The sequence below is a fragment of the Anabrus simplex genome, chromosome 6 (genome assembly GCF_040414725.1).
Source record: "Anabrus simplex isolate iqAnaSimp1 chromosome 6, ASM4041472v1, whole genome shotgun sequence".
Classification (NCBI taxonomy): domain Eukaryota; kingdom Metazoa; phylum Arthropoda; class Insecta; order Orthoptera; family Tettigoniidae; genus Anabrus; species Anabrus simplex.
Genome location: NC_090270.1, coordinates 287,566,636 through 287,581,518, shown reverse-complemented (window position 1 = coordinate 287,581,518; position 14,883 = coordinate 287,566,636). Strand labels below are relative to the sequence as shown.

Genomic DNA, 14,883 nt, shown 5'->3' with positions numbered 1-14,883 from the left:
AGGGGTAGCAGAAGAGGAAGATTTTCCGTGTTTTCTCCTGTTTGCGAGAAAAAAATTAGTTGCCATGACTTATGACTCGACCTACGTAAATGTGTAATAATTTACAATATAATTTTTACAGTTTTACAGCATAAGAATTTTAACAATTTTCGTTTTAATATATGATAACAGTATACAAACTGAAATGGCCTATTTTAAACATAAAATCTTTACAACCTAAAGTATAAACTAAACTAACTAAAGTATCACTAACTAAACTAACTGAAGTAAGTAAAGTATAACTAAAGTATGAACTGGAACATATTACAATAAACAACCATATTCACTCTCATTCATGCATCCCATTCACACTCAAGAAAGACTGGAAGTGCTTATAAGATGACGCAGGCAAAGGATTTTAAAATCTGTCTTAGATTTAGCTTCCCTGATGTCACTGGGGAGTTCATTCCACCAGCTCGTGGTGGTGATCGTGAACGATCTGTTGTAGGCTGTGGTTCAATGTACAGGAATTGCTAGCATACGGCCTGACTGGGTATTTGTTTTGCTAGTTGCTTAACGTCGCACCGACACAGATAGGTCTTATGGCGACGATGGGACAGGAAAGGCCTAGGAATGGGAAGGAAGCGGCCGTGGCCTTAATTAAGGTACAGCCCCAGCATTTGCCTGGTGTGAAAATGGGAAACCACAGAAAACCATCTTCAGGGCTGCCGACAGTGGGGTTCAAACCCACTATCTCCCGGATGCGAGCTCACAGCTGCGCGCTCCTAACCACATGGCCAACTCACCTGACTGGGTATTGAACAGGTGTAGAGAACTAAGATAGCAAAATCTGGTGGATAGGTAAGGAGGAGTGTTGTTAGAAAGCACTTGATACACTGAAGTAGTTGCATTCTGAAAACACTCCTTACCTATCCACCTATCCACCAGATTCATGTACTGTTTTATTAAAAATTTGTTAATTCTGTGGTGATATGAGATTTCAGAGTTCTAGTCATTCTGCACCTGGATAATCCAAACTGTTATGAATGGTGTTCTGATAGATTAATGCATTGTTAAACTTATTATAAAGTTATTGTTTGTTTAGTTAATTAATTACAGTTAGAATAGAAAGTTTAATAAAGAGAAGTAACCAGAGACTTTGCAGGAACACTCACAGTTATTTTAATAATCTTATTTTGGATTTGTTAAATACTGATAATATGCGAATTGTTACTGACCTCCATTAGGCTAAAACTGAAGATGATGTACTTTGAAAATATCTGTTGTACTAGTATGCATCATTAACAATATTTATTTCTCTGTTCACAGGAATCCATTGGAGGATATGTATTCATTATATTTGCTGTCCTGTTGGCATTGTTTGTCCTCTTTGTGTACAAGAAAGTACCAGAAACCAAAAACAAGACAATGGAGGAAATCAACTCGATGTTCAGACAAATCTCATACAACTGAGCGTATCATAATACTCGGGCAGTGAAAGCCTCAAGTCAACACTCGCCTTTGTCAGCAGGGACTAAGTGCTGTGTTACCTTCCGTGACATTCTCATCTGACTGACAAGGAAATACCGCATTCATTGTTTGTTTGTTTGTTTGTTGTATATAGTCAGCAAGTATTCGCATGTGTGAATGAACAGCAGCGGTAGTGCTGGAATATTGTGTACATGATTAAGCATGCAGAAATGTATCTGTTTTCAGGAATCAGATGTACGAACAATTAAGACATTCTTATGTAGCCAATGACTCTAAAATGAAATATCCAATAAGAATGTGCCAGCAGTAGCAATCTGTATCTGTTATTTTTGGATGAATATTATTAGAATACAGTAGTGAAGAGTAGAAGTGAATTTTTATCAAATTTAAATTCTTGTCAACACTTTTTAGGATGCTTTATGAAGAACATACTTCTTTTTAGAAGACAGAATTTTTAATATTTCCACATCATATGATCATTCAATTGATGGCTCAGAGAAGAGTACTTGCTTATTTTTCTCTTGTACTAGAGTCAAACAGATTATTTCAGTAACTCATAGGGGTTTAAACAGAGTAAACCCAAACTTCCCGCCCATAGGGTAGAGGAGAAAATGTGAGAAAGTTGAAGTAAGAAAGCAGGATTGAAGTCTTTTTTGATGGTACAGCTTATGATTATAACCTGTGAAAATCCAAAATACAGGGGCACAGATTTCCACATCTAAAATCTTGTATACATTGACTGGAACTTGAAGTATGGCAATCCTAGGGAAACAGCTGAAGATTACTGGTATGGATTACTGGTATTATTCCACTGAAGGTCAGCTCAGGAGCAATGTTGAAGGTCTGATCAACATTCAGTTTGATTGCTGTACTCTTCAATATGTTACATCAAAGCCAAGAAATTGGCTACAATTTCTTTCTTCAGTCAAAAATATTCTTTCATTCAAACAGTTTTACAAGAATGATAATTTGTAGGTTACAGTAACATAGAGACGAAAGGTTTGACATAGGGTAGGGTGGCATGGGAGTTACATCAACCCATTCTATAGACTGACGAACCAAACAGCAACAAAATAAGATATTGTAAAGAGTATGAACCTAAAATTCTAGTCAATAAAAGCTACATTAGTTCAGAATGAAACTGTAGTAATTAGTAGCTGTGGTTTAAAGACCTGGGTCAGAAAGAACACAACTATTTATGAGGTCTATGTTACATTGTATCAGTGATTACACCAAAGGTAACGATATCTAGTTGTCTTTCATGAATCGTGTTCCATGTCTGAATGGTGCAATTAAATTTACTGAGGAAAATAATGAATCTCAAGCATCATAACAGATTCTACTATAGGCTTCTTTATTATTTTAAGGCTGTAGTCATTGGCTGCATAAGTTCAGTCATGGTTGTTCTTCAACTTAGAGGCTACTTGGTTAGCTGAAAATACTGTTTATGAGTCTGGTGTTTTTATCTAACGATCCGTAGAGAATGTTAAATATCAGTCCATTGTTAATTTTATCGGCATATGGCATATTGCTAGCAAAGTACGTTATGCTAGAAAATCAAAAACAACTCTGTATATCTAAAAGAATGAGAGATTATCTCACTAGACCAGAAAGTCAAGACTGGTCAGTTTAAGACTGAATTTATATTTAAGTGATGACAGTGTCAAGAAAGTTGTGCTCAGTGTTTTAAGAGTGACAGATAATGTTATAAAATTAGTTATCTCTTACTGTGCAGACAAGATCAGACGATTAAATTTCAAAACTGGCTTTTTAATGCTATTAAACATTGCTGTTTATTTGGAAATTTTTAATATCTCTGGATTGGTTGCATTCAAAATTAGCTCTTTAGATGATGTCCTATTGGTTCATGCCGAATAACTTAATTTAGAAAATCTGTACATTTAACTGAGAAACTTTGTTAACATAATTATCGTTAATAGGTCAAAAGAAATGCAAATTTAGTGTGGATTATTTTAGCAAATAATGAAACCTTTATTTCTTACTAGTAGCTCCGTAGAAGACTAAACACCATCACTGTCATTGTTAGCAATGTCGTCATTGTCAATTTACAGTTCCAGTTTCTTGGATACTGTTGGTAAGCCTTTGCCACTCTACTCTATTGATTTATGTCTTGTTTTTCACATCATCCAGTATTCTTACCCTAGCTGCACTGTCCATCATCACCATATCCATCCAATAGATTCTAGGCCCTCCAACCAATCATTTATCTTCTACCTCTCTTTCCAAGTTCATTGAGGGTGTTCTCATAGACTCGTGCCCAAACCACTGCAGTCTAACTCAGTTTAGCAGGGATGTTCTTAACTTGTAAGGAACTTTGTAAACATACAGTCATTTTGCATAACAGAAGGAAGGTACATAGTAAAAATAAAGGTAAGCATACCATAGTCAATAACTGGCAGATCAGTTAGTTGAACTCTTCATATGTATTTGCATGAAATGTAATACTGCACATGGTTTTGTTTTGAATCCAAATAACTAAGCATTTTCACCAATTGGAAAGTCCAGCTGTTTAGTCAGTGTCTTGGCTTTCAGTTAGGAATCCAGGATTGATTTCCAACTGGATCATAGAACTTCGATTATAAATGGTTAATTTCCTTGATTCAGAGACTGGGTATGTTATGTCCCTAACATTCCTACAATTGGACTTTAATCGTAAATGGTTAATTTCCTTGGTTCAGAGACTGGGTATGTTATGCCCCTAACATTCCTACAACACAATTACTACACTTACTACAGTCAACAATATCCTTCACCACGATAACACAGTTTCTTCTACCTGTCGGACACTGCCCACCATCATCAGAGGGACTGTCTCTGGCTGCATCTGACTGTAATAACCACATCATTACAAGTCGGAGAAAAATAGTGGTGGTGATAATTGTTGTGAGGGAAAGTACAACCAAGCAACCATCCCTTCTTGAATCTAATCAGAAGTAAAAAAAAAAGAAGAGGTTCAGCCATGTAAAGAATGAATGTACTGTATTTTTTTAAAAAAGTGTGAGGATGAAAGACTTCCTAGGCTTCACAAACTAATGTTGTAGGGGTCAGAAGAAAATGAGAGTTGACCAACTGACACAAGAAGAAGAAGAAGAAGAAGAAGAAGAAGAAGAAGAGGAAGAAGAGGAAGAAGAAGAAGAAGAAGAGGAAGAAGAAGAGGAAGAAGAAGAAGAAGAAGAAGAGGAAGAAGAGGAAGAAGAAGAAGAAGAAGAAGAAGAAGAAGAAGAAGAAGAAGAAGAAGAAGAAGAAGAAGAAGAAGAAGAAGAAGAAGAAGATTCAGCTAGAGGCCCCATGGTCACCAAATCATCTTCTCAAGTTGAGAGCTCATGGAGGTGACCTCTTTTAGTTGCCACTTATGACTGGTAGTAGATACCATGGACTGTCTCAGCCTACATGGGGGATCTATTGGAGAGCACAAACAGTTAATTATTGGTACAGTTTTCATTTGCTTCAGATCTGTTATCTGGAGTTCAAGGGAAGAAGCCTAATAATTCACAGTCATGCTGCTGGATGAAATTGTGCATGCCGCTTACAATAAGTCGAATTCAACAAAATGGTCTGCCATATGATGACTGACTGCAGAGTTATTTAACCTTTTTGTATACTACCATTTTTTTAAAGTGAAATGTGACTGTGTGTGTATTATCTGCAAAACTTTTAGTGATACTTCGGCTCCCTAGTGCTTCGAGATTCATATTGGCAACCTTTGACACACAAACTATGAATCTCCATGAGACATCTGGCGTACACTTTACGTACTAGTACTGTTGTTGTTTATACAGCAAAGCCAAAATATAGAATTCATGCTAGGAGCAAGATTCGCATCAAGAAATGTTATATAATGTGTGTGTGACACAGTTGTTGGCTCAAGGTAATAACGGTTTAGACAATTCCTATCGATCGATCGTACTATCGATTCAATACAGATTTCATTTCCATTCAGTTGGCAGTATTACCGGAACCGGGGTAGCTCCCTCCTTACTCCTCACCGTCGTAAAACCAATTATCATTAAAAGTTTCAAAGATAATATGTGTGTGTGTATTCACATGATAACTCTTAGTAAGAACAACCCTTACTCTTGTTAAGGAATGAAGTTAATACCTGTACATCATTTAATAACAAATTCACACTCTGTACAGTCTCTCTAACATTATTTTTCAACAGTGTAGGTATCTGTTGAGAAAGCAAGACAAAGTTTCTGTGCAAAACTTTCAATTTCTAATGTTGGTGTGCTATTTCTATAACATGAGCTCAAAGAATGTGTCATGTCTAGCATTTTGCACTGCAAAAGCTTTGGTGTACTCAGTTGTTCTTGAATCATTATGTATTTACAAATTTTTCTATAAACTCAGAACAGTTGCAAACTACAGGTTAAAAATCTTGTAGGTTAAAAGTGAGAGCATCTTTCATAAAGCTCCTCAAAATGTATGGTACCGGTATCTAACAGCTATAGGCTATCACACAGCCAAATTTTCTGTTATGTTTCACATCAAAATATCATACAAGTGCTTTTTCTGGGATTCATTTCTTGAGCAAGCCTTCTGTTTTAGAGTAGGAATAACTATATAACCTGCTGTTGAGTCCTTCCTGTTGTTTAATGAATAGTTTTACAAGAATTTCCAATATACAAGGCCCAATGGCTGCCACAACTGATATACCAGTTACTGACAGTAGGGAAGTGTGGCATCTTGTGATATCTTCAAATAACACTAGCCTTTTCTGTTAGCCGAGGTACAAAGGACTGTATTTCCTTTCTTTTAGAGTATGGAAAATGGCTTTTGAGGTTATGTTTAATGAGGTGTAAACTCTAGTGGAATAGTCAAAGCACTTTTCTAGAAACTGAAAATAGGTCTATTTACTGTAGGTTCAAATCTTTGGATCATTATTTTCATCTCACCCACTGGTTAAAATAGAACGCTTATCCATGAACTTTATAAACTTTATAAATTGGAAGAATATAGGCCTACGTATAAAGCCTTTTTTAAAAATACTGTTGTTGAATACGGTATATATTTCTAATGGGCCTACCTGTTAATTCCAGAAATCATTACCGTACTAAAATTTAATTTTGAAATTAACTTATAACAAGCCTTGTGTGATCTTTACCTGCCACTCTTGGAAAACTGAACACATGTTGGTTTATAGACTATATACATCTGTTAAGTGTGCTATGACAAGAAAAAAACATAGATTTTTTGAAAACGTTCAGAATCCATAATAAATTGTTAAACTTACATCTGTAACTTCATCATTTCTGAATGTTACATCTGTAATGTCATCATTTCTGAATGTTACATCTCTCCCAGGTTGTATATATATTTATACATATGTAGTCATGAAGGGATTATTCCCCTTAAGAGAAGAAACTGAATGCTACAGAGTCATATCAGTAAGCTGAGGAATATCTCATAAACAGATCTAATAGAGTGAAGAGATAAAGTGTAGATATTTTGCATTTTAGCTAAGAATTTTAGTTGTTGTACATTGTTTTTTACTTTGTTGTAGTGTCCTAATTTATATACTGTACTTTTAAAATGCTTGTAGTGTATTTGAGAGTTTTTATGTTTCTCACATAGGTGAAATTGAATATATGTTGTATTATTTAAAATAATTTTATGTTACCACCCATGTATTTATTTTTTAAAGAAAGAATAACTGTTACGATGATTTCAAACTGTGATTTACATCATCATCCGATAATATAATTTACTGTACATACGAAAATATTCCCTGCACTATTATTTTAGAAATCAAAATTTAAAAATATCTTTGTTAGCTATGTTTTTTTTTTTACAGTAAACTTTTAAAAATAACAAAAAGGAATTCAATTAATTTCTATCTCTATGAAGAACTTCACCCCAACTATACATCCTGACTGGCTGGTTTCCTTCACATCACTCTGTCCTTTTTGTTTGTACATAATGAGGACGAGTCAAATGACAACCTTACATCTTTCTACAATTTATTGAGCAAAAGTGGTAAACACCTTAATCATTTAGCTGCATAGTCTCCATTATTTTCAGTGCAAGTCCTCCAGTAGTTACAAAGCAAATGGATTCTTCTAGGGTAAAAAAAAAAAAAAGTCCTTTGTTTCTTTGCGCACCTCTCATGCACTGCCTTCATCTGCATCCAAATGGAACGTCTTTCTTCCCACTGCCTCCTTGAGTGGCTCAAACATGTGGTAATCTCTAGTGGTGAGGTGTATGTGGAAGACACTCAAACTGCAGGTCTTGGATAGTTGCTACTGTTGCCTCGGCAGAATGGGGCCAAGCATTGTTATGTTGCTGATGTAACAAACATACCTCATCATCTCAATAGGTTTCACATATTCACTACTAAGAAACCAAATATGAGACCACTGTTGTTCTTCTGTGCATGTCTGAAGTGGGGCAGCCAATGTTACACTGGTACTTTGATGGTGTTTGCTTGTCTGTGCAGTGTTGCCACCTACTGAATAAAATAGTGGCATCATATTTCAGATTTTTATTACCTTTTTAAAGTTTTCATTTGACTCACCCTTGTAAAATGCTCTGCTTTTGTCCATAATATTCCAAGTGATAACTGCAATTTTTATCCTTGTATTTCTGTTTTCCATCAAAACTAACTTGCACCATACTCTCTTTCATTCAGTGACGTGGCAAGGTTCATTACCTCAGCTGCATAAACATAAAGCAATTGCATCATCCCTACTCATCCCATGCTCTTTCTAAAGCCAACATTAACACTTCTTGAATCACGTGGTAACTAAGTGGAAATAAAGCAAACAACAGACCAGAATATATAAAAGAAAAAGAAGATATAATTCATATACAATTTTAACTCACTTGTATGATTTGTGAAGTTGAACTTGGCAGCATATTTAGTCAGTTGCCGACACTCTGGAGTTGGGAAGTGGGTTCAATTCCAGTCAAGATTCATGACATGTAAGAGTGCTAAAATGCTACAAATATGTTTCTTTGTAGTTTACATCACCCTGAAGAACTTCTACAAGATAATATTTCACCATCTTCACAACCTTCTGACCGCTGAAGTTAGTTAACAGTAAATAACAATGTTAATAATTTCATGCAGATTTGTGGTAGTGTCGCCTTTAAAAAAATGCTGTGCTGGGCCATGCTGACAATATTAATATGCCCGTTAAATGTGAACTCCATTCTTTTCTCCTGCATAGAAGAGTACTCAACAGATCTATCCTGGCAAATGTCTTCTAGTAATGCTGCTTCATTGAAAAGCAGTGCCAGGTTTTAAAGCCCTTTTTCTCCTGTTCTGTTCCTTAAGTAAGTTTTTATTCTTTTTAAAGCTGAGAAGGACCTTCCTAGGGTAGATACTGGTTTGATACAGTTGCTCAAAAAGAAAGAATGAATGTCACTCACAGGCACATCTGTGCATGTGGGAGTTAGTTCATTGAGTAGAGTTTACATGTTCCTGAAAACAGTGGCTTACATTATTAGATTATTCTGGGCAATGAAATGATGGAATATAAGGAATTCAAGTTCACATTATCATTCGTTGACCCGGTAAGTAATGCACATATCGCTTGTAATTTTGTTTATCCATCCAAGTTCAATAGTATGATGCAGAGCATGCTGCTTGGTACATGTGCCAGGTGCTGTAGATGGCTGAGGCATAGTTAGACAGACATAGGCAGATATAAACATCGGGACTTTGATTCCTATCCAGGACACATTTTTTATTTGTCCATTGTAAAGATGTATTTCACCATTCACTTCATAGATGTCGATAGTTAAACTGCTTGTAGTTAATTAGCCTTATTAATTCCATTTTATTTCTGTTTGTTATGAAACATGAACCGATATCTTGTCCATTCTTGCAATACCCAAGGGAATATCATGATATATTTTACTACCTACAGTCTGATATCCTTGCATGTCAGAATGTGGCCCCATACTTTGTTTACAACAGTCATTCCTATAATTACAGAGTTTGTGCACTGTATTTCAACTGTGTTGGTGCTAATGACAGCTGGTTTTTTGGTAACAAAAGCCAGTCATAGGAAATGTGTTCTCACTTCCACTGTTAGGAGATAAGCTAAGCTTTACCAGGAACATTCTCAAACAAAGAGACATTCTACAGCCCACCCACACATCTCTACCAGAGAACAAGATGAGGCCTTTGTGGTAGCATTAGAAAAGAATCCCTTACTTTAAACTGTTTCATTTAGGGCTTATTTCTTCCTTTCCTGGTGCAGACTGCATGCAACCAAATTAGGGATACAGGACTCTGAAATTACATTGCCACTAGGAAGGTCTATTTGACTGAGGCTTTGCATATGCCACAGGAATGCTGAACTTCATGTGGGAAGATGTGGTCTTCAGTGATAGTCACATTCTCTTATGGAGATGCAGAGCAGATCCATGTAAACCATGAGCCCAATGGTGGTGGCAATGAGTATTGTTTTAAGAGGAAGTACAAGTGGACAACCATCCTCTATTAACACTAATCAGAAGCAAAATAGATGAGGTCTGATACTTCAGAGAATGAAGGGTATCTCTTGAAGGAAAAGAAGGGCCATAAAGGGCGTGAAAATGAAAGACTCCCAAGGCCTCACAAACCTAACACCATCGGGATCGGAAAAGGAACAAGAGGAGAGGTCCGACAGGAAAGATGAAGGTAAGGAGCCTGACACAAGTAAGCGGAAGCAATGCCAGATTCGACTAGCAGTCCGGGGTCACCAACCCATACTCCAAAGGCGAAAGCCTCTGGACTGCCTTTTAGTTGCCTTATATGACAGGCAGGAGATACCATGGATGTATTCTACTGCCCCCACTCACAGTGGGTGTTAAATACGCTGCAACCTCTCACAGAATTGATGAAGGCTGGTTTTTCGGTAACAGAAGCGAGTCATATGAAAGGCATTCCCACTTCCACTGTTATGAGCATTCATTGCTGGGGTTGGTTTACCTCACATAGTGTCGGGATGCTATTGAGAATTCTGGGAACTTTCAACACCCGGATTCATGAACAGCTTTTGAGTTTCCGGTTGATTCCAGCATTGGACTTAATTGATCCCGAAGGGCAACGTATTAGCTTCTAGCGGTATAATCACCTAGTTTATATCTCAAAGGCAATTCAGTGATGGTTTTCTTCACAGGCAAGTATCAAGGCAATTCCTTGCCCTCCAAATAGCCATGACCTGTACCCCATTGAGAATATCTAGGGTCTAATGAAGAGGATTCATTGGGAACTCTGTTCTCACCCGAGCTCAAAGCAAGAGCTATGGGAACAGTGCCGTACCCTTGGGAAGAACTCGCCCTTGAGGAAGGTTCTTCCAGACCTTCGTTGAATCTGTGCCCGGTCATCTTCGAGTGGGTGTAAAGCACGAGGGTTGGCAGATCTGATACTGATTTGTGTTTGTTTTATTCGTAAAGACTGATGTTAAGTCTCAACGCACATTTTTCTTTCTTGTTTAGTCCTTGAGTGCAAGGACAAAACTCCAAGGAGTGGGTAAATACTCATAAAAAATGTGATTCTAAGCTAACTTCCATATCTCTCTTATTGACAACAAATCAGTACAGTGAAATTGATAAAACAAAACAACAACAAAAACAGTTCTCTGAGAGGATTTGAACCTCTCCCAGTTCCCAATTACTACACTGTCAGTTCAACCACATGCCTCTACTGGCACAGGTAACACATGATTCCCTGACTCGCATCATTTCTTTCTGACGTGTCTTTATTTTTAGAGACAGAAGTCAAGTCAAGTCGTCAAGTCTCAGAGGACATATTTACATTCTTTCTTGTTTAGTTCTCAAACCAAGAGCCAAAACTCAAAGGAATGAGTAGAGGTACCAAGTAATATATACTTATAATTCCTGTCTCAGTAGTAAAGGTTCTCATGTAAGCTCACCATTGGGACTTCGGCAAAACATTTATCAAGAGTGAGCTCATTCTTTTTCTGAGTAACTGTACATTTGGTCACAGTTAGAAAGTAGTGGGAAACAGGAACTTAATGACTGTTCTGAAAAGAAGCTCATTTAATTGAAATGGGCCCTTTTAATTAATATTGTCAGTACTGTAGGACACAGTTCATTTCTCAACCTAATTTTGTCAAAATAGCAGAGGTATGAAATTAGAAGACCAGAAATTCCCGCTTGAGGAAAACTTTCTGATAAATTTCATACTTTCCCTTCTCTCCAGATATTAATTCTAAGAAGTTAAATTTCCCATAATCCTGAAAATTAATTTTGAGGTGGCTGTCAACAATATCAAACATTTCACAGTAAATCTGTTTGTAATACGAGTGTTTCTTTTTGTTGGTTTACCTATTTCTTGTGCTGTTTCTGCATAGATGGAGTGAAATTTGCCCCTCAATGAATAAATGGCCTTCCACATTTCATCAGTTAGTTTTCTTCTTGCAGAAAACTATATCAAAGCGTCTCGTCTGCAGGATATTATATAGAACATCAGTGAGAGCAAACGTTTGGTCAAATATTTTAAGGTGAAAACAAAATGTGAAATCATTCAATGTGAGAAGGTAATCTTATGCTAGAATTAAAATTTCAATTTCATGGCAGTTGCATAGCATCAAGTTAAAAACCTCATGGTAATCTCTTCTGTGAACAAACACAATGTTGACTAATCTCTTTGTATAGTTCAACCTAAAAGGTGAAACAATGGGAAATTCCCTGCGAAACTTCTTCCAGAAACTTAGCCCATTTAGGTGAATGTGGAAAGAAAGCAGAAATACCATTAAGAGATATAAAAAATATTTTACATTCAGGCAGTTTGTTCACAGTATGGGACAAAATGAGGTTTCGACAGTGTGTGTATCAGTGGATAAAAAATGCTTGTTGATGTATTCTTTTAAGTTAAAGTTTGAACTCTAACCTTTGAAGTAGCTCCATCATAAGAGTGCACATTAACTTGTCATTTCAGTCAAACTCAGTCAAATATTGTCTTGCAATTTCTGAAATGCCCAATGCTGCTCTGTTTTTACTGATATCACTGTACAAACAAATCTGTCCTGTGTTTGCTAATTGTAAACAAAATGCAACACTACAGAGAGTTGTGCAGTGTTGAAAACATCAGTTGTCTCATCCACTAAAACTGTAACAAACTAGGGTTCTTTCAACTCAGAGTTTATATCTTTATTTCTTCCAGTAATAAGTTTGCTACTGCATCAATTAAATCTATGTAGTTTTAACCCAATGTGGCTTCACACTCATCATGCCTTTGAGAAGAACATTCTTGCTTGCATAAAAAGTACACAACATTAACAAATCACTTCGAAAACTCCCCGTTTTGTTTTATCTTCTCATTAGGAAATTTGATCTAGTTGTGTGTCTACAAAGGCTAGATAAACAACTGATAGGTTATCTGCCACCTGGGCAACAGCCCTAAATGCAGACAAATGGTGACTGATTGATGCAGTACCCTAACTTTGCCAAACGACCAAGGCCGTGTCCAGGGGGCTGGGGAGATGGCAGCAGCCACCCCTGCCACCCCATCACTCCAACTAGGAGCTCAGAGCAAAATCTAGAAATGTAAATATTAAGAGAATAGAAAATAACTTTGACTTGCAGATGTGAAGAGCCATCTGGGCATGAAATTTTTGAGCTATTTCCAAAATAGTTCTGACAATTTATGTCACATGTTTCTGCTATAAAAGGAGTATGCCATGGAAGCTTTTAGTAGCATCACATGAAAAAATGTTAGACCTTACTAGAGTAACCCACTCGTACGTAAATGCATGATTGCCGCATTCATTCCTAAACAACGAAGTAAAGATATTCAATTTGGTCAGAAGTGAATAGTGGTGAATGAGATATGCCAATTTTACTGTGATCGAAACGTGGATTTCATACTCCAGGTGACATTACCAGCATCAAATGAATATCAAGAATTTGTTTCAGAAAGGTAAGTAGTTAAAGTTAGTGGTAATAAAGTATTCTACTCAATACTCATGGTTTCCTAGGATTAAAACTCTGTTTCCTGTAATGTTAACAAAAGACAGGCAACATGTCACAGGTTGGTTTGTTTGCTGTTTTTATGTGTAGATGCTGCTTAGTCTGCCTCTGTGATGTAGTGGTTAGTGTGATTAGGTGCCACTCTCGGAGGCCCACATTCGATTCCCAGCTCTGCCATGAAATTTGAAAAGTAGTCCGAGGACTGAATGGGGTCCACTCAGCCTCGGGAGATCAACTGAGTAGAGGGGGTTTTGATTCTCACCTCAGCCATTCTTGAAGTGATTTTTGTGGTTTCCCCCACTTCTCCTCCAAGCAAATGTTGGGATGGTACCTAACATAAAGCCATGGCTGCTTCCTTCCCTCTTCCTTGTCCATCCCTTTCAATCTCAACCCCCACCCACCTCACAAGGCCCTTGCTCAGCATAGCAGGTGAGGTGGCTCAAACATATTGTAATCCCTAGTGGTGAGGTGTATGTGGAAGACACTCAAACTGCAGGTCTTGGATAGTTGCTACTGTTGCATGGACAGAATGGGGCTGAGCATTGTTATATTGCTGACATAACAAACATAGCTCATCATCTCAAGAGGTTTCACACATTCACTACTAAGAAACCAAATAGGAGAGCGCTGTTGTTCTTCTTTGCATGTATGAAGTGGGGCGGCCAATGTGACACTGGTACTTTGATGGTGTTTGCTTTCAAAGCAAGTAAATGGATTCTTCTATAGGGGAAAAAGAAAAGTCCTTTGGTTCTTTGCGCATCTCTCATGCACTGCCTTCATCTGCATCCAAATGGAGCGTCTTCCTTTCCAGGAGGCTGCCTGGGTGAAATATCGGTTCTCCTCCCCAGTTCTATCCATGACCCAAAGTCTCACACTCCAGGACACTGCTCTTGAGGCATTAGAGGTGGAATCCCTCGCTGAGTTCAGGGGAAAAACCAACCCGGGAAGTGAAACAGGTAATGAAACAAAATTAGATGCTGTATAATGTGATCAGTTTGGGGCAAAAAAAAAAATGTAATAACAAACATAAACATTCTCATTTTTAAACCTAATGATGAAAACATGGAGTAAAATAGCAATGAAAAAAGGAGAAATACTCTTCTCTGTATGTAGAAACAAAATGAGATTTGAAATGCTGTACATCAGGAGAAGATGAAACAGAGTCAAATGCTAAAATGGCACTGCCTATTGTTGCCTAAAAACCAAGCATGGTAACTGTTTAGAAGTAAATCAGAGACATTGTAAATAACCAATCCAGCAAAGATGAACATATTCTTCTACTTTTGTAGATGCTCATTACTCTTCTCAACAATAACAGGAAAAGGCTAAAAGGTAAAGCTGTTCTATAATAATTAACAAAATTTTTGATATTTTAATCTGAAACGACAACAATTGTCTATGTTCTCCAAGGTAATGTCAATTCAGATTACTCTGAGGCTCTACTATCTGATGTTCTTTGATACATAT

General features: G+C 37.1%; 1 protein-coding gene across 2 annotated transcripts in view; it reads left to right on the top strand.

Annotated features, from left to right (window-relative positions):
- Nucleotides 1–7,156, top strand: part of LOC136876471 (solute carrier family 2, facilitated glucose transporter member 1) — a 447,688-nt gene extending 440,532 nt beyond the window's left edge. For both annotated transcript variants that reach the window (XM_068228447.1, XM_068228448.1), the window contains one exon: nucleotides 1,309–7,156. In XM_068228447.1, the coding sequence (XP_068084548.1) occupies nucleotides 1,309–1,452 (144 nt within the window). In that variant the 3' untranslated portion in view covers nucleotides 1,453–7,156. The remainder of the gene's footprint in view (nucleotides 1–1,308) is intronic.
- The last annotated feature ends 7,727 nt before the right edge of the window (nucleotides 7,157–14,883 follow it).